The sequence below is a fragment of the Dunckerocampus dactyliophorus genome, chromosome 17 (assembly GCF_027744805.1).
Source record: "Dunckerocampus dactyliophorus isolate RoL2022-P2 chromosome 17, RoL_Ddac_1.1, whole genome shotgun sequence".
In the NCBI taxonomy this organism is placed as follows: domain Eukaryota; kingdom Metazoa; phylum Chordata; class Actinopteri; order Syngnathiformes; family Syngnathidae; genus Dunckerocampus; species Dunckerocampus dactyliophorus.
In genome coordinates, this window is record NC_072835.1 from 16,564,779 (window position 1) to 16,584,211 (window position 19,433).

A 19,433-nucleotide genomic window follows, 5' to 3' on the forward strand; every position below is an offset into this window, starting at 1 on the left:
GGATGTAATGTAAAAATAACAGAAAAAATGCACTTGAAGTTACTGACAGTTAGACTATGGCTTCGGTCTGACCTTTCTTCAGCTACTGAAAAGACTTTCTGCAATATGTTGGAGTGCCTCTATGGGAATAATTCATCAAGAACATCATTTAGGATTTAGGGTGACCTAAAGGTCTATCCAACCCCCTGATTGCTAGCATTCTTACTTGATCAAAGCGTGTCCTAAGTAACGGAATGTCTAAAGTCAAAGAACTTAGAATTCTTACACCAAACTTTTCAAGAAAAACCTCTAAAGTCGCACGAAATGTCAAAGGTCGTCGTCATTATCAACGAAGGACCAGCCACCACAAGGGGTGTTGAAGAACAGAACAACACGTGAAGATGAGACTGTTTTCTCTTATAAGTAGAGGTGGGAACAAGTCCGCCCAAGCACCGCGAAATTTTCAAGTCACGAGTACCGTTCAGTGTCTCCCAAATAAAATGCCATTTTAACAATTTAACAATGTATTAAATTTGACGATAAGACCAGTAGACAAGGCTTAGTCTCTGAAAAAGAGGGCTGACAGTAATAAATCCACAGTGCAGTGGTCTTTATGGAAAGGTTGCTCGTGCTTTGGCTTTTATTTTCCTTTATTACGGATTCATTTAATTGAATTTAGTGTTTTATTATTGTATTCCATGTCCTTCACGTGTTCTGTGTACAGTGTGACTTCATTTACGTGCAAGATCTGACTTCCACCAAAGCTCGACTTACATGACAATCGAGGAACGGAACTCGTACTTCACCCGAGGATCGTATTTACATTTTTTCCCCGAGGGAAATGGCGCTAATGTTCCAGAACAAACGATTTACTTCAGATGTTCCGCCGTAGCTTAAAATGTATACAAGTTAGCATGAAAAGAGCATTGATTCTGTGATTTCTGCAAGGTAATGTTTTTTTTTGTTTGCTTCCATCTGCAAGGAAAATATGCACCTGCAGAGAAAATCATAGCTCAATTTTCTCACAATGGTAATTCAACAGATTTAATGGTTGGTGGAATTACAGACCTCCTGCTGATTGGCTGAAGTGAATCCTCAGCATCCAAGAGCTGGACGTGCTCAGCGCTTCAGTAAGCAAAAATGGGTATTGACGTCTGTCGCTATAGCCAAGAGCCTTGTGGGTGGCAGCTTGCTCATGAGATAGCCAATCTGAATTGTCTCCATCAACTCATGGTGACTTTGTGTCGTCAAACGATAATGCGGATTCATGGCAGTGTGTAAGAAGTGTAATCGGATATTTGCAGTTTGAAATCAGCTCTTTTCCAAATGCGTGTGCAAATCGGAGAGCTGCCAACGCATCTGCAGTGGAAACAGACACATCGAACCTACTGGAGCAACACACACAAGGTGAATAAACGAAACACCTGTGGTAAGTCAAAACGACGGCGAGAGCATACATTTTGCTCGTTTTGACGTCTTATATTCGGCTCTGCAGACCGAATGTTGGCACCAAATGACTCCTTCCCCCAAGCGAGTCGAAGCTTTCTCCGGGTGGACTGGACTTGAGCTTGGGTTGATATTGTTTTGTAGATAGAACAGATGCAATGTGGGCTGTTGGAGACTTTGGAAAGTTCTATAATAGGAAGGTTTTATATCAGTATGTTGTATGAATCCATTATTGTATTAAATAACCTCCTCGCTTGTCTCTACTGCTATAAAAAAAAATGTGTGCAGTTATAAATGGTTGTACATGACTAAACCCGTTACGCAAGCTAGTAAATATGATCTTCCAGATGACAGCTTTAATAACAAAGATGCTGTTTGTACTTGTATGTGTGTGGAGGTGTGCTCAGTGAGTCAAACAAAGCCTCTCCGGCTTTGAACCGGCCTCTTCCTCACAATGAGCGTGACCTCAGTGCCACTAAAACACACTAGACCCGCTTTCATGTCTCCAGCACTTACATATACATTTTTGTACTTTTAGCACCTTCCTGTCTTGCTGCCTAATGGCCCCGCAGACCCATCCTGTGTCACCATTCCTCCTAATTCCTCAGTCTGTTTCATCCCTCCGGACTTCCTGTTACCTTGCCACGTCCTCTTCCTTTGGCTACAGTGGCTGCGGCCTGCTGAATTAAACATGGCCACAGCTAACATGCAGATTCTATCAAATCCGCCTTGCTGTGCTCCATCCAATTATAGATGGCTCATCCCGGCTAATGCGTGACCCGAGTAAGACAAAAGTTGCACCTTGTTTCACTTAAAACAAAAAAAAAAAAAAGTGATTTAGACATAAAAAAAGAGAGCAAAGGAAATAAAAAAATACCATCTGCGTGATTAAAAAGTAAGAATTAGGGCATAGGATTGTTTGCATATGCAAATGAGAAGCGCGGATTGTTCATTTGAGGCTTAGTGCTGATCAAGTGGTTGTCTGTGGACTGATTAGGAATAATTAATATTGCCAAAGAAATGTTCATTAGTGCATAATGGTCTTATACGGTCACACGTGTCATGACACACTTCATCAGGAAGGGAGACAACACATTACAAATGCAACTAGCTGGAATCTGTGTACAATACAAGCATCACCAAGAAGAGGCCAATTTGTGTAAAAGTGCGTCTCCACAGTGTCATGACATGTCAACGCTGATAATGTCGCGTGCGGCGACTCGCTTGGAGCAAACGATGTGCAAACGAGCAGCTTAACACTTTGACTGACGATTTGTGGTAATTGGGCGCCACCGGCTCTGTGTTTTTTTTTGATTGTCGTAGTGATCCACAAGTTAATTAAGGGTAAGTTCACACTTGCCATGTTTGGTTCGGTTTAAAGGAATGCTAGTGCTTTGCTCTGCTGGTATGGTTGGTTTGGTCATGCGTGAATGCAATAATCCAAACAAAATGCATGTTCATCAAGCTAGGGGCGGGTCAGAGTTGGTATCATCTCCATAAGGAAGGAGGTTTTTCTCTTGACAAGCCGGAACTTCAAAAGCAATCATTTGAGCGCCTGTTCTCGTTTTTGCATATATTGGTGCTCATAAATGGGTTCTATGGACAATTATTGTTTAATTACATTTATTTATCCATCCATCTTCTATGTCGCTTATCCTCACTAAGGTCGCGGGTATGCTGGAGCCTATCCTAGCTGAGGTCGGGCGAGAGGCGGGGTACACTCGATTGGCCAGCCAATCGCAGGGCACATATAGACAACCATTCACACTCACGTTCACAATTTTAGAGTCGCCATTTAACCTAACATGCATGTTTGTGGAATGTGGGAGGAAACCGGAGTACACGGAGAAAACCCACGCAAGCACGGGGAGAACATGCAAACTCCACACATGCAAACTCCACACATTTCATTTAATTTAGTTTAATTTAATTCAATTTCATTTAAATGTATTCAATTGTATTTAATTTAAATGTAATATTATCATTTACATTTAAATTTGTACTTGTATTGTAATTTTAATTACATTAAAATAAATTGGAATTTAAATGTAAAACCTTCATCAGTCTTTAATGACTATCAAACGGATATCTAGCTTAAAAGTCATCTATTTTACAAATTGATTTTTTTAATTGCTCAAAAATTTGTATTTTTTTTTTTTTGCATAATGAGGCAAATATCAGGCCATGTGGGTGGAAAGATCATGAGTCATGTTTATTTTTTCATTAAACAATGTTAATATTGCTTAATCTCAAATGTTTGAAAATAATATTCAAGTTCATATTTTACTATTGAAGTACTCCCACATGATTCTGGTATCCAGTGCTAACATTTGAGTATAAAGAAAATTAAAGAAAGGGAAAAATAAAATTCATTAAACATAATTACCATTGCCACTTGTGTATGTGCAAGCAAATTCCATTCAGTAATTTAGCATTGTGATAAGTACGTGCCCTGCAATTGGCTGGCGACCAGTCCAGGGTGTACCCCGCCTCTCGCCCAAAGTCAGCTGGGATACGCTGCAGCATACCCCCCGCGACCCTAATGAGGATAAGCGGCAGAGAAAATGGATGGATGACAAATGGTGTCGTGAAATATGCAACAGCCCTATTTTAAATGAGTGTACCCCTGCCAGTGGTATGTATGTCATGTGCTTTTAGAGCAAACAAGACTCTCTGTGCTTTATTTTAGATCTGATTTTTTTTTTTTTTTTTTTCTCTCTTTTGCGGGTCATGACAGAACTGGCATATTTAGCGGATATGACAGGCGCCTGTTCAAAGGCCGATCAATCAAGAGCTGTGCATTTTCATCAATATTTGTCATTCTAAATAACATCCTCCACCTTGCGTCTTTGGTTACAGTACAATGGCGTTTTTCAGGCCTTTAAAATGCATTAATGGTCACCGGATTTGCATTTATATTGGATTTTCACAAGTACCTGAGATAGAGCAAACAAAGACCTAACAGAGAATCATATGAAAGACATTGGAGGCTATAATGGAGTACAACCAAGAGAATGAGCAGTGCTAGTGTGAGCACAACATCGCCACCGAATTTGAAGCGCTAACTGCACTGATACGCATCCAATGCGCGACTTTATTTTTTTGTCCCGCATGAATGTTCTAAAGCAAGCGGCTTGAAGATTACAATCAACGGCGAGTGCAGTGTTGATGATTACTTCAAGTCAACATGTTTTTTTGAAAACACTTAAGTCTAGACGGAGAGAATAATTGGTTCCTCGTGGCGCATCCGTTCCCTTCAAGCGGCACTGACCTTTTCAGAGGACGAGACAAGAGGCTGCCACCTCCTAAAGCGCTGTTCATCCTCTGTATTAGGCGCCAGGCCCGCGTTTATTAACGATGGGCCAGATTTGTTTGTCAACGATCAAGCTGGCATTGTCCGTGCGGCGTGCCTCGGGGGTAATTGTCCGCGATAAGAGAACTAAAAAAAAAAAGAGTTTTGTGTCGCTCTGCAAATCTGATTTGACCACTTTCCTACCGCTAAGTCGCCAAGGCTGACAACGTCCCCTGGGAAATTTACAAAGCTATTCAGCGCTCATTGCCGCTTAGAGGAGAGAGCGCGCCGGGGCGATCGTGTGGTTTCATTCCACCAAAACACTACACCAGCTGATGTCGCTGATTTCCTTGCCTCTCTGCTTGACCATGTGGCGATCATTGAACATGACATACTAGTACTTCAACTTGAAAACCCAAATAGACCCGACCACCAGTCCATTTGTACCAGTTCATCCGGAACGGATTAATTGGATTTGCATTATTTCTTTGAGGAAGAAGTTTGTTTTGGGTTTGGTCGGACCTTCTGGAACAGATTAATGACGTTAAACAAGGTTCCACTGTAGCATTCACATTAATGCTATTGTGCATCCAAGTAGTATTATTATGATTACACCAATTAGAACCACTTGTAAACAATCAAATCTCAAACGGTAAATGTGTATTGTTATATAGGACAGGTTAACTTACTTTTATTTCCAAATATTTATGAAAAAAATTAAACTTGTTACGAGAAGATACAATGCAAAAGCACAAGAAAGAAAAGCAGCCATGCCCGGGCATTGCCACAGAGATTATCGTCTATGCTTGTTTTTGTGACCTCACTTGCAATCAGACAGCTTCTAATATTTGTCTTCCACTTACATGTAACTGGGAAAGTATTTTGTTTGGAAAATGTACTTTGAAATCAATTTCAGCAAATGTTTAATACATTTGTATTTGTATGATTTCATCCATATGTAATGTACAGTAGAGCAACGGTTAGCGTCATTAGTTTGTTCCAGACTCTAACCGAAACAGACGCTAACCGAATCAATTTTTCCCATAAGAAATCATGTAAATCCAATGAATCCATTCCAGAGAGCCAAAAATGTTACCACAAAACAGGTTTTTGTAGTTTTACAATTAGTCTGACATGCAGAAAACAATTTGAATTGCATACTACATATAATCAATACCATGAATTTAAAGTTATTTATCTTCATTGAAGATGTGATTCTTGACATTACCGTTCCCAAAGACACAATGTGGCAGCGAGATCAGCCACCACCATCTTCCCGTTTTGCCATGAGTTATTTCTGGAATTCAATAAAGCAAAATGGAGCCAAAGATAGTTGCCATTATTTTGATAAAGAAGGTGAGGAACACTATTGAATTCAAGAAATAACTCATGGGAAAATGGGAAGGTGGTGGTGGTTGATCTTGCTGCCACGTTTTGTCTTTGGGAACAGTTACTTAAGTCAGTGAAGTAAACTTAAATGCTCATTTAGACTTTCTATTCGTCATTTATATGCATTTAGAATTATGTTTTTTATGTTTTGTGTTAACATTTTTGAGTGTCAACCGCTGATTGAGAGACGAATAAAGTGTATCTCTGATAACATCACAGACTGATGATGTAATGTAGCTGATTTCTGGTTCCATTTACTCGTTTGTTAGGTCGCTAATAGGATGCTAACAACGAAGGACGTTTTCTGAAGAAAAACTACGGACTGTTAAAAACACAACAAGACTCGTACCATATCGTATGCTAACCAGCGAATGCACACAAACCGAGGCAAAAGTGTGGCATGAATTTTCAACATTAAACAAAAAAACAGACGTTAACAGAGGTTCCACTGTATTTACAGTCCGAAGGAGAAATATGCAAATGATTCCAGATCCATTATCGGACATCCTTTTTTTGATACCGAATTAATGAGGGAAGCACATTTCTTTGATCAAGGCACTTAATTCTGTTTTGGTTTGACTGATGTGAAAATCCATCAAACCTTTCTTTAAATGTACGCATGGATTGTTCGGAGGGGAAGACAACACCATGGCGGAGCAGCATTCTCAGCGTGTCCCCACATGCAAACACACTGTACGTTTTAATAGACCACTACAGCACTCTGCACTGTGTCGGGCTTCACAAGTCTTGCCTCTGAGAATCACGTCCTGTGTGCAACACCCCACTCCAGTCGAGGTACATATTATGCAAATGTCTTGTTTACTGTTCATGTGACAATACTGAGGTATGGAACCCGGAGGGGAGCCGAGCGAGTGAGGCGACTTTCCAAGAGACACCGAGAAGCGAGACAGAACAAACTCAGATGGAGAACAGTCAAAGCAATGTGGCGAGCGAGTTGATTTTTATACTCTGACTCAGGATTTTCTTTGTTCCTGCAATTGTGAGTTTGCAGCAGTGTGTGGGGAAAACTGAATCTCATTATAAGACAGCATGGACTACTGTATCTACCCTGCATTAGGCATGCAAAGTGGAAAACACTGTACTGTGCGAAGGGAGGTAATTGGAAGCATGCCATATTTGGAGAGAGGCTGGTATTTCCAATATGTGAAAACTCATTAGAAATAACAACTTAATTCTGAAATTTGAAGTGCATGAGAGTGGAAAGCAGTTTGCTCCTTACCGCTATTGCAACATTGGTTCTGTTGCTTCGGTGTTGTGCAATATACTTTTTAATACATCACCAGGTGGTCAGATGGAACTACTGTATGGTTTCCCTTCCACTTTCCTATGCACTCCAAATTATTGAAATTAAAGTTAAAAAAAGTTGTTCATAAGCAGCCATTTATCTACTTCTGCATGTGCTTTAATACAGTGATCCCTCCTTTACTGCGATTAATTGGTCCCTGACCTGACCGTGATGAGTGAATTTCCCCAAAGTAGGATTCCTCATTTATAAATAGAATATTTAAAATATTATTAGAGCCCCCCCCAGACATGAAATAACAACCCTATAGTCACCTTTACACCCATATTAAGCAGTATAGTAGACATAATAAGAGCAAATAACCCATTTAAGACATAAATGAGATCGTGTGTTGCTATAAATGTGTTCTCTAGCGGAGTTGAGTGGCCGCCGGACAGGAAGTGATGTTGCGGGTTCAGAGTTGAGTTCCAGCTTGCCATGGGCTACACAACAATAGTCCGTGTATTCATTAGGGATTTTTCTGTTCGGGATTATTGAGAATCTGCAATAAAAGCCTGTTGTTTGAACGATCAAATATGGCGCTCGTGTGCCTCACCGAACATTACAGTAACATTACTAACACCTAGTGACCAGTGTACAATATTACATACTTGATATTCACAACGTCTTTGAATGCGTCTTCTGAATGTCTTATACTTGTATTTTAGTTCATTCAGCCATTTTTATGCTTGAAAATGCTTAATTTAGGCAAAAATAAATACATTTTGTTGTTAGAGCTTCAAATATTCATATTTGTTGACTAATAATAGAACATATTCAACCACAAAACAGCATGATTTATTAACAAATATATTTTTTGAGAAAATTATATGTGGTCTCTGATGAATGAGGGCAGCTGCTCGTCTCTGGACTTTTGGTTTTACTTTTCATCGGGACTTTTGAGGTTTACTTGAGAAATAACTAAATAAGTTTATTCTCGTAATGTTTTTTTTCCCCTGTTGCCCTGACACTCCTCGTAGTTGACTCAGCAAATGAACACAACATCTAAATCCAGGATGTATTTTTCCTCGGGGCAGCTTGGCTGAGAAGAGTGGCCACATTTAGTAATTGCTTGATCCCGCCTCCTGCGACACGTCTAAGTGTCCTTGTGCAAGAGCTCCTGATGAAGCTGCTTCCCACCCTGCAACGCCGCCATCCGTGCCTGAATGTGGGTGTGAGTAGGTGCGTGAGAGGCAATGAAATGTTGCAGAGTGCCATGGACTTAAGTGCTATTAGGAAAAAAAAATGCTACTGTATTAAATGCCCTCTATTTATGGAGGCCTTTTGCTGTGATAAAGCTACTTTCTTTTTCTCGTGAATGCTAGTTGGAATATTTTAAAATTTGCTTCATAATAAACAGATTTATCCATTTCTAGGAGTGATAATAAAAAATGCCTACTCGGTAGGTGAAAAATGCACTAAACGTTGTGCAGCTTTATGCAACATCTCCAAAAAAGAAGACGCGTACTCACCTATAAATTTTATATCTGGTCGTGAATCCTTGGCGGAATCTATCCACAAAGGACAGATAACTGCGAGAGTGGTGGAACGGTCCGCGGTCAGAGATGAGCCAGTCATACTGCTTGGCGACATGTTGCTCAGTGGCCAACGGGTCCTGGCGGGAAGACTGAACTGTTATATGGTCCCATATAAACAGGAAGCAGATGACCTCAATAAACCTCCAGTTCATGCTTTTTTTTCAGCCGCTCTCTGTTCATTCTCGCTCCATTATGCGGAGACCTGATGGGAAAGAGAAGAAGACAAAAGGAGGGAAGGAGGATGGGATGGAAAAAGAGACCAAACAAGAGATTAATTGTAGCATAGATAAAGGAACACGTCAGGATGCAAGCGCCCGATAGTCTGTTTTGTTTGTTTTTGCCTGTGATGCTGTTCATTTAGTGTTCCAAGCGGGTGCAGTGTCGTTGTGACGCGACAGCAACCCAACTGGCAAATAACCAATTAATTTTGACTCGTAAACTTGCATACTGTGCAAAAATGTAAAAACAGTAATAAACAGAATGTCCCTACAGCCTATTTATTAGCGCCAAATGTGAGAAAAATCTACCATCTCCCTCAATTCTTTTGCTCCACTTTTGAGAAGTGAAGCACTCAAACGGCTGATGTTGAAGTTCTGGTTTCATGACCTCTGACCCGCCCCAATGTAGATGAGCCTGCCCTGTATGTAAGCCCACCACTTCAGGGAGGACAGCTTTGTGAAAAAGCAAGCTTCACCACACGTCTTAAAACAGTCCTTGTGAACGGGTGGGTAATCTTGCACTTTGATTCTGAAGCAGATTGTTATTCAGCGGGGTTTCGTCGATTAACACTCCTATAGGTGGCGACAACACTCCGTAGTGCTATTTGAAACCCGCTGTCATAGAAGCAGACCAATGTTTGTTTGTAGTCAATTGCCATTAAGATGTTGAATGTGCCATACCTGCCTCTTGTTGAACCTTAGAAAGCCTTTGCTGTGAGTATTTTATGCAGTATATCAGCTGTTAAAGTGGAATGTGCAGCTGAGTTATCTATTTAATTGTCATATTAGGAGGTGTTTGAAATGACCATGAAAAATTGCTAATGATAACTGCTAGCAAATATATGGATTTTCAATGTAAATTAGCATTGAGCTAGCCCAAATACTAACCTCCAATTTATTTGTTCTAAACTTAAGAAAGGGTTTCAAATGGAGTTGGTAAGAAGGACAAAGGAAGACGCCAAAAACGTACCACTTCCACACTGAATGGCAAAACTTGTTTTCACTCTTTCATTCCGGACATGCCGTGGCTGACTATATGCAGTGTTAAAGTCACTGTGGGTGTAGTACACTGCTGATGGGGATGTCATACAAGTTCATGTCAAAAAATCTGAACTCTCCCTTTAAGGTAATTTAATGTCATGTCAGTGTTTTGTGTCATTACTGATGCCTAGTGACCAGATCGCCACATATAAACTGTCTTTCAATATTTTTTTGGCTAATAATGGGCCAGAGTCAACCACAAAAGAGATATTTAATTAATTAATTTTTGAATAAACGTGAGAGCGAGGGAGCGATGTTTGAACCGTGATGTAGCGAGGGGCGACTGTAATATGGGACCTTTTAAAGCGCAAGAAATGTGATATCACATGTTTTCTTGCACATACGAAATAAGAAATACGTCCTAAAATGTTATCACACATCCCTGGCAGGGAATCTTTCAATTGCATCCGACTTTTTCCACTTCCCTGGTTCCAACAGAGCAGCCATACACAGCCTGCATCGCTACAGTATATGACCTCCCTCCACACACTATCAAGTCATTATAATAGCAAACATGAGCTTGTTTCTATGAATTATTTAGACGCCAAGCCTTTGAGGCTGTACAAACTGACCTAAAAACAAATCTAAACAATGACTACATTGAGGTTTCATTTCACCTGAACAACACCGCGACTACAACAGCATAAAGATTATTCCTCAGCGTGTTCACGCCACACCGCAGTGCAATACATAATTTACCAACCTCACATCCTGCTTAGCGGACAAAAGTAAGCACAATGTTAACAAAATTTTGCGAGTCGTACATTAAAATACTACATGTCCTCATTGTGTCGACTCCCCCTCCCAATAATTTTCTCTCAGAAGTTAAATTAAGCCACTTTGTTAACGATAAGAAAAAAAAATATATCAGCAGTAATTGCATTCATAGACTTTGCCCCCTGGCCGTGGGGCAGCCAACAGAGTGCTATCAAGTGTGACTGTATGAAATCTTTCCCATTTCATGCTTTATTAGACAATAATATCATAAAAGAGCAGACTAAAATGTAATGGGCCTAATCTGGTCCTACTAAATAGATGATGAACAGTGCGATACCTAACGCTAAATATCACTGGCGCAATTAAAAGATTGATTGTTTTGTCTCATTGTGGTCAAATTACAGTACTACTGTACATTGATATCATTGCAGCATGTATGGTGTAATTAGGAAAACAGATTGTTTTCCAGTATTCAGATTTTGTATTGTATGTGGGGGGTGTGATAATTATTGATCCGATATGAGGAATTATGTCATATCGATAAACCCCAGTAGCATAAAAAAAAAAGCTCCCTCCAATGAGGCGACATTACCCGTACTGTGCTGTAGGTGGTTAGCGTGAACAAGTCAAGTGCTCCTGTTCAGAGCTCACTTGCATACAAACATGGCGTCGATCGTGTGGGGCTTCTCACCGTTTCAGAGGAAAACATTTTCCCAAATGCTCTTCAAACATTCTGCGATGAGGGGGGAAAAAAAAAAACATTGAGCTTCAACACATCAAAATTTATAAGCCACCTGAAATGCCAGCACCGTGAAGACGCCCGGGGCTTGTGCGTTGGAAAAGTGCAAAAACGTTTGCCAGAAACAAACCAAGGGTTAAATTGATCTGTGATTTCATCACGGAAACGATGCTGCTGGATGACCAGCCCTTTAGCACGGTGGCTTGATTGTTCATCGGCTAGTAAACCCCTTGGAGCCACGGTTTGTACTTCCAAGCCGCCATTTGTTTCCTTGTTACATTTTTGACATGACATACTGTACGTTATAAGCACAGGAAGTGAAAACATCGCACGCTGTCGTGCATTACATCATCTGTACCACCACCGTTTACCATCATATGCCCTTGAGAATATGTATTATACAGATTATACCAATTCTAATCCTGGCACAACTTCCAACACCCTGAACATGTACCCTGAAGTTAGTGCGTGACAGATTCCCGAGCGTGAAAAAAAGTCAGTCCTGTGGTCGACCCAAAGGCTTCGACATTTTAGCTACCTAGCGCATCATCCCTCTCTTGAATCCCCACCTCACTTCGAACCTCCCACAGTGAGTACATTTACATTCAAATGGCCACAGGATGAGGGCAAATCCTCACTTCTTATTTCCACAGGCACGATTCTGTTGGTGAATTAAGATCTTTATACCTCCTACTGGCGTGAAATGGTGTCCATCCCATGCTACGTTTTCTGCTGATATTTGAACAGTGTGACACCTTAAACCTCACTTTACTCCCTGGTAAAAAAAGGACTCTGGTATAAAAGCACCACAAATATAAAAACAAGCACCAGCTAGTCAGCCTTTCTTTTTAATATTCACACCAAATACATTCAATGTAGACAAATAGGTGTGAACGGTTGCTTCCTGTAAGGATAGTTTAGTGAGCAGAACACAGGGTCCACTGAGGACAACCGTCTAACAGGAAACCAGAGCCATTTTTAGAAAGGGGAGGAATCAGAACATAGCATGTTATTTTAGTAAAAGGGTGTATTTTTGTAATCTTCATAGAATTCATAAGTGTGTCCACTATTTCGACTTTAATTTGTTTTTTAGGAATATATTCAATGTTTTGGCAAAACAAAAATGTCACTGTGATTATATAAATACTAAACTAAAAATAACAATAATCTTAATTGTACAGACTGTTGGACTGCCTGCTCTGCATTTTTACCTGGCGCACCTCCACCAGTGCCTTTTCTTCAGGTGTGACACCTATGGGCCTAAGCGGGTCATCAGCTGGGGACCACCAGTCATTGATGCTTCGCTCCTTACGTGATGTAATATTATGGGATTTTTTGTTGTTGTTTTTTGGAAAACCAACGAACAAGCTTTTTGACTATTTGGAAAAACAACATATATGACTTTTGTTCTTTCTGTGGGTTAAATTACATGAATTTTTTTTGTATTTCTGAATAACAATAATTAAGATTTATTAGTGTGTATATATATAATTTTTTTGTAGAAAAACAACAAATGTTACTCTTTTTCTGGATTTTATGGTTATTTTTCAAATTTCTACAAATTTTTCCTTTTTTTATATTAGAATATGTTTGTGTTTTACAAAAAATATCAAATATTACTTATTTTTTCCAAAAACATTAAATACTCTGAGGTCTTTGTTGTAAAAATCAATACTGTATATGAATGTAAATAAATGGAGAATATTGTAGAAAACAACCATATATAAATCTAAATATGTGGAAAGTATTACGTGAATGGCATTTCCGATCCCTGGACCAAAGCTTAGAGTGTTTCCTGAGTGTTACTTATGGAGGTTTTGAAGTACACTAAGGGCACCAGTCCAGCACTAAGTATGCCATATTGGCTCCAAATAGTGTTTTATTGGAGAATCATTGTCATATACTGTATAAGCAGGCATTCAATGCCAGCCAAAGGACAACCTAATCATTTGGATAACTACACAATGGGGGCTTTAACAATGAGATGGAGGCCATCTCTCACCGAAAGCTGCATCTATAAATACGGATCAAAGTGTAAGAGGCTGCAAGATGCTTTAAAAATATATTCAAAGCACAAACCCATAACTTGGCAAGAACTGGGAAACCCTATTAATGGAATAAGAAATTCTATTTTCCAGGTGAGAAGCTGCATACATTTCAAAAGGTCAAGCCACTGTGACAAAAAAGCGTCGCAGGTTCGGATTACTCAGCTTAGTTATCAAAGTGATCGCATTCAGTCGAAGGTGATGTCGAAAAAGACCGCAGTCATGAAGTGTGACATTTTGTGTTGCAAAGTCGATATGAAAATTGCATGGTTTACATTGTATCACCGTTAGCGCGTACATGTCACAGGGGGTTAAAAAGGAGGTTTGCTGTCAAACACGGGGCAAACACAATCTGCTCCGGGGTGCCAACCAAAAAAACTTTGTTAAAAGTAAATGGAAAGACAAATTAACCACTCATTTTACCATGGTAAAAATGACGACCTAATACACTGAATAATGTTACAATTTGTACCCTTAACTCCCTGTAAGAGTCCCTCTCATTTGTAATGCAATACAAATGTGATTTTTTTTTAAAATTGCTTTTGTCATAAGATGGGAATGGGAACAAATATGCAATGTTTGCAACTACTAGGTCAGTAATTTGTAACAACAGTGATTTTGATGCATAATCAGTGAGAGTTTATCCAAATATATATTTTAGGTTCCTCTCACAAGTGTAATACAATAGAATATGTAAACATTTTCACTTTTGAATATATCTAAAGTTTGTGGTTAGAACCACAAAATGGGACCAAATCGGTCCTGAGGGTAAAGAATGTACGCATACATGCAAATCTTTCATTCTGTACACCTTGAAATGGAAAATCACAACAATAAACAAATCCCGTCCAAGTTTCCAAGTTCAATTAGCCCGACGTCTGACAAATCAAATAAGCAGAATGTGTACCTGCAAGTGTCGTACACGTTTGGTCCCAAAGGCAGTGTTTCTCAACCTTTATTGAGTCAAGGCACATATTTTCCATGAGGGAAAAACCTTACGCACCACCAAAGCAAAATGCTGTATGAATGGCAAAAGGCGATACACAGGTTAATTATGTACATTAAGTGGACGCTAGCACTATAGCACTATATGTCACTGACAGAAGTAAGTGAACAAAGATTAGCCTTAACACTCGAAGGACCTTAGGATAGTGATTCCCAACCACGGCACCGCGGTACATTAGTGTGCCGTGACAGGTTGGGAATCACAATAAGCCCTTGGCATAAGTTAGAAGTAGCGCGATCATTTTCTACTTTACCTGGCTTTATGGCAATAATACCACACACTTTAACTTGAAAGTTATTCATTTAAATATATTTATTTATACAGTACAATTTTTGGCAACTTTAGCGGTGTATCTTTGCCCAAAATGTCACAAATTGCCTCGCTCGTCTAAAAATATGATCGATTACCTATTATTTTACTGTAATTGTAGAGTGCGGAAATTAAGAAATAGGAAACTGTTTTTCTACACTGATATTCAAGCAATACTCCTTTTTGCAACAATCATTTTAACAGTTAAATATGTAATCAACAGCATAGCTGGGGCCACGGGGTTCTTCTGGACAGAAAACGCAGGCAAAAAAGCAACAATGCCTCTGCTGGCTGCAACCAGTAGTGCACTCATTTTGCCTTAATTGCCTCAAGACACAAACAATCAACCATTAGGTGCCCTATTCGAGAAACATACTACACAAAAATAAAGTATAGGATTAGCATATCCAGCCACAAACACCTTCACCATTTCAAAGAGCCTGTATGAGTAAATAAAACATTGTCGACTCAATCAAGCATGCTGCAGTAAATATTGATCGATCGACTAGTGTGTAAAGGGAGATTTTCTGATGTTTTGTATTTTTTGTTTGCATCCCGAGGCCAGATTTGATTTGCAAAACAGCCTGGCAGCATATTCTAAATAATGGCCATCATGTATTGTTTGCAGATTACAGCTATTTGCAGAGTGGATTAGTGAAACCAAGAAGAAGAATAAGAAGAAGAGACATGGAGTGGAGCACGTTTTCGCTTGGGGAAAAAAAAAAAAAAAAGCGGGAGGATGTCTGCTTCAGGAAATCAACAAGACAGGACAAGGGAAGCTTGTTTCCTCCATCCCCTTCTTAAAACAGCCTTATTCATGCGGCGGCGACTCCTCCATTCAGGTTCATTCAAGGAGATTCAATTTCCATTCTGGTCCCGTCACGGGCTTTGTCAATCAATCCTATCTCCCCTGTGCTCGCCTCTAAGTGTCCCTCTTTATTCTAAAAAGTTCATAAGAATAGGGAGGCTTGTTCTCCCTATTTGAATTCTAAAATACCAGGCAGGCAAAAGATCAATGTACACTGCAGTCTTTTGTTGGGGAGGACAGGTAGACTCCAGGGAGTTTGTATCGCCTGTGTGTGTGTGTGTGTGTGTGTGTGTGTGTGTGTGTGTGCATCTGCTCACCATTATTATTAATATGCTGTATGTATTTTTTTTTCAACTAACACTTCCATTGAAATGTAAAGGCTACCCAGTAGAGCGCAGACCATATACCTTTCACCCTGCATGTCTAAAATGTACTAAAGATGCATTTATTATTATTGAAAAACTGAAAGAAATGTTCACAAGTGTGGAAGAATCCTGGAACCGCAGATTTATCACAATCGGCACCAAAAATTGGTTAAACTGTTGCGTAATCAAAACGCACAAAAAAAAACACAAACCATAATATAGTCATGCGAAAAAAAAAAGAGGACACCACACATGGATTTATCTGTAGCTAAGCTAACTCTTCTACTCCTGAACTGCTGGATGAAAGGATGAAAGGATGAACATGCACAGCTACTGTGTTGCCAGTGCTATTATTTTCCTGACAAATGCACCACGTTGTGGCGCTGCTGTTAAACTATTAAAAGTTGCACCTCCCGTAAGTTGGACTGACTTGAAATTTCTCACACAGCTCAATGAGCTGTGCAAAAATAAATCCACTGTAACTTTAAGGTGACTGGCCAAATCACCACAAAATGTGGTCCATGCCTTTTGGGGACGGACAAGCACGTGTGACAAGCACGGCCACCGTCAAGCAAACCATCTTTGCAGTGGAACGGAACAGAACGTAGCAACTAACTGCACAAAAGTATGTTTTTCTAATGACTATACAACAGTAGGGATATCTGTATTACATGTATGCTAGCATGTTTTCCAGCACAACCCACTGGGGGCGCCACAAACACATTCATGTGAAAAAGTTATGAGTTATCTATTTAAAGGCTAATTTCTTAGGTGGGCTTCAAACCGGCAATTTACTTGTCGATGTATGTTTACACAACAAAAACACACCCGGAAATATTTTGCCAACATCCTAAAACGGGTCAAAAAGTTCCTTTTCGAGTCTCATTTTTTCACGTCTGACCCGATATCAGACGATACCGATACAATTCCGATACCAGTGCTCCGCTTGCTTTAATATGCAACCATGCCAAAAGAATATCAGCAAACATAACGTCCTCCACACATGCATTGCCGCAGACACACACAAGCGCGTTCACGGCTTCACAGACAGTCGGAAAACACAGGAATCTTAACTTCTTAACTTGCGGGTCGCGACAGGCTGTAATAAACTCCTCTCTATAGGCAAGTATGATACTGTAGCGACTCGGAAGTTTCGTGTCGTGTAGACGTCCAACTGTTTTTGTGGCCGTGAATGAGTTAGGCGGCGCAAGTGAGGAGGACAGCTGCAGTGCATGTGTGGAGACAGCTATGTTCACTGATACTCTTTTGGCTCGGTTTGCTAATATTCTTCTAGCTATGTTTGCCGACAACAACAAGCTGAGAACATTAAAGCACAGCGGTGCTTCATGATGGGTAATGTTCGCAGGTGGTAATAGCAATTTCTGAGCTGTGAATTACGGTGGTATCGAAACCAGATACTGATACGGAATCTGATCTACCCCAGTGTGCAGAAAATGGATGACTTTGAAAACAACACAATGGTCCTATGAAAGCTCTTTAGTATCGCCCGTGCTGGTGGAGAGGATTGACTGGAAGATACTTCAGCGACTTTCTGGTGTCTTTTGTCCACATAACAAATTGAGCTTAGGAGTACTTTCCGAAAGGGACAAGACTAATTTGAGTGCTAACCCTGAAAAGAATACTTTGCAGCACCCTTTCTTTGGGCAAGCCTGATAAGTGTTTATTAATCTGTTGTGCAGTGAATCGAACTGAACTCTACCACCTGGTAGAAAGACAGCTCCAGAAACCAAAAAAAAAAAAACATTAGCTCTTTGGTGGAACGTCAATGTGTCACCTCTCAGGGGGAATGACCAAATGAGAAGAGCGGGGTAGCATCTAAATCTGAATTCTGGGAATGATTATTACAGTGTGGAAAGGCGTGGTAATGGTCTGCCACTTGCAATTGCCAGGAAGCAACAGAGGAACGAGAGGACCGGCCGTAGCTAACTTCATTTGTAGTGGATTCTTACCCCACCATCCCATCCCCCCGCGCCTTACCTTGCAGTCTCTCACACACAAAAAAGCCCTGACCTTCAGAAAACGTGGCTGAGCAAGCAGCTCACTTGATAATTAAATTCACCGGCTGGTCGGCAACCAATCAGCCCAGCGAGGAGATCAATGGCTGATTTTAAACAGCAAACTCATTCACTAATGGTCGGAGTTATTCCAATTTACCTGGCTGCTGAATTATTGTGTCCAAATCCATTTTGCTACGGGAGGGATCAATGCGAGCCGGGTAAAAAGAGGAGGCGGGGGTGTCGGCAGTTATGTTTGGTCGTGAATGCAGCGCGGTGAGGTTTATATGATAGTTGCCTAGTATGAACCACAAAAACGCGGAGGCGGTTTATGAGCTGGTTTTAAAGCAGGGACCGTCTCTATCATAAAGCAAACTAATTAATAAGGTTCCAGAGACAGTGCGAGACCATCCGACAGCTATGAAACACGGCACGGAATAAAAAAAAAACAATTCATTTTCTTCGTGAGGGAATCCGCAGCATTGTCATGTTTTAATTTTTTATTTCCGGTTGATTTGAATGGCTGTTTGTCTATATGTGCCCTGCGATTGGCTGCCGACCAGTCCAGGGTGTACCCTCTCGCCCAGAGCTCGTTCGGAAAGAAGCACTGCAGGATCCATGCTCCTGTCATGCTAGGTTTGAGTAGCCCTCTTAGCTTTTCTTCAAGCAAGAATAGGCGGTCCATTTGTCACCGGATCTGGCACCACTAGCCACTTAATGCGACTGTGACTGCCTTACAGATGAAGATTGATCGTTTGTCAACTCTCAAATTGGCTTTCAAGTGCTTTCTCTAATTACCCTGCGGTTTTATTGATGAGAAACCGCTGACTGTTTTTCTTACTTTTACCTCACAGGCTTTCGTTTTGAATATGTCGTCTTTCTCACCTTCCTCTCCAAAAAGGCATTCAGAGAGGAGCCTCCGTGGGCCACCCCCCGACAGATCGTGCTCATCTGTTGTGCCGGAATAATTCTGTACATGATTAAACACCAACGTACCCGAGTGAGTTCCCTTTCCTTAGTGGAACCTGTAATGCAGCGAGAAGAGCACCCCCACCCCGACATGATTCTGAGTCGCTGGGAGGATGTCAGTGACACCGCTCGCTGTGCAGGTTCCTCCGTGCTCTTGCATGTAAATGTCAAGTGATGTTATCCACTGTACACTTTCCACTGACCTAAAAGGTGTTTGCCAAGGGGACATCATAAGCAGGGAGGGGGAAAAGGAG

At 40.6% G+C, this 19,433-nt stretch overlaps 1 protein-coding gene across 2 annotated transcripts in view; it reads right to left on the minus strand.

Moving 5' to 3' along the window:
• The window catches only part of brinp1 (bone morphogenetic protein/retinoic acid inducible neural-specific 1), a 133,496-nt gene that overhangs the window by 90,587 nt on the left and 23,476 nt on the right, over positions 1-19,433 (minus strand). Inside the window, exon 2 of one of the 2 annotated variants that reach the window (XM_054757633.1) lies at positions 8,882-9,149. In XM_054757633.1, the coding sequence (XP_054613608.1) occupies positions 8,882-9,099 (218 nt within the window). In that variant the 5' untranslated portion in view covers positions 9,100-9,149. Of the gene's footprint in view, positions 1-8,881; positions 9,150-19,433 lie in introns of those variants that run through there. The other variant, XM_054757632.1, reaches the window with a different exon arrangement.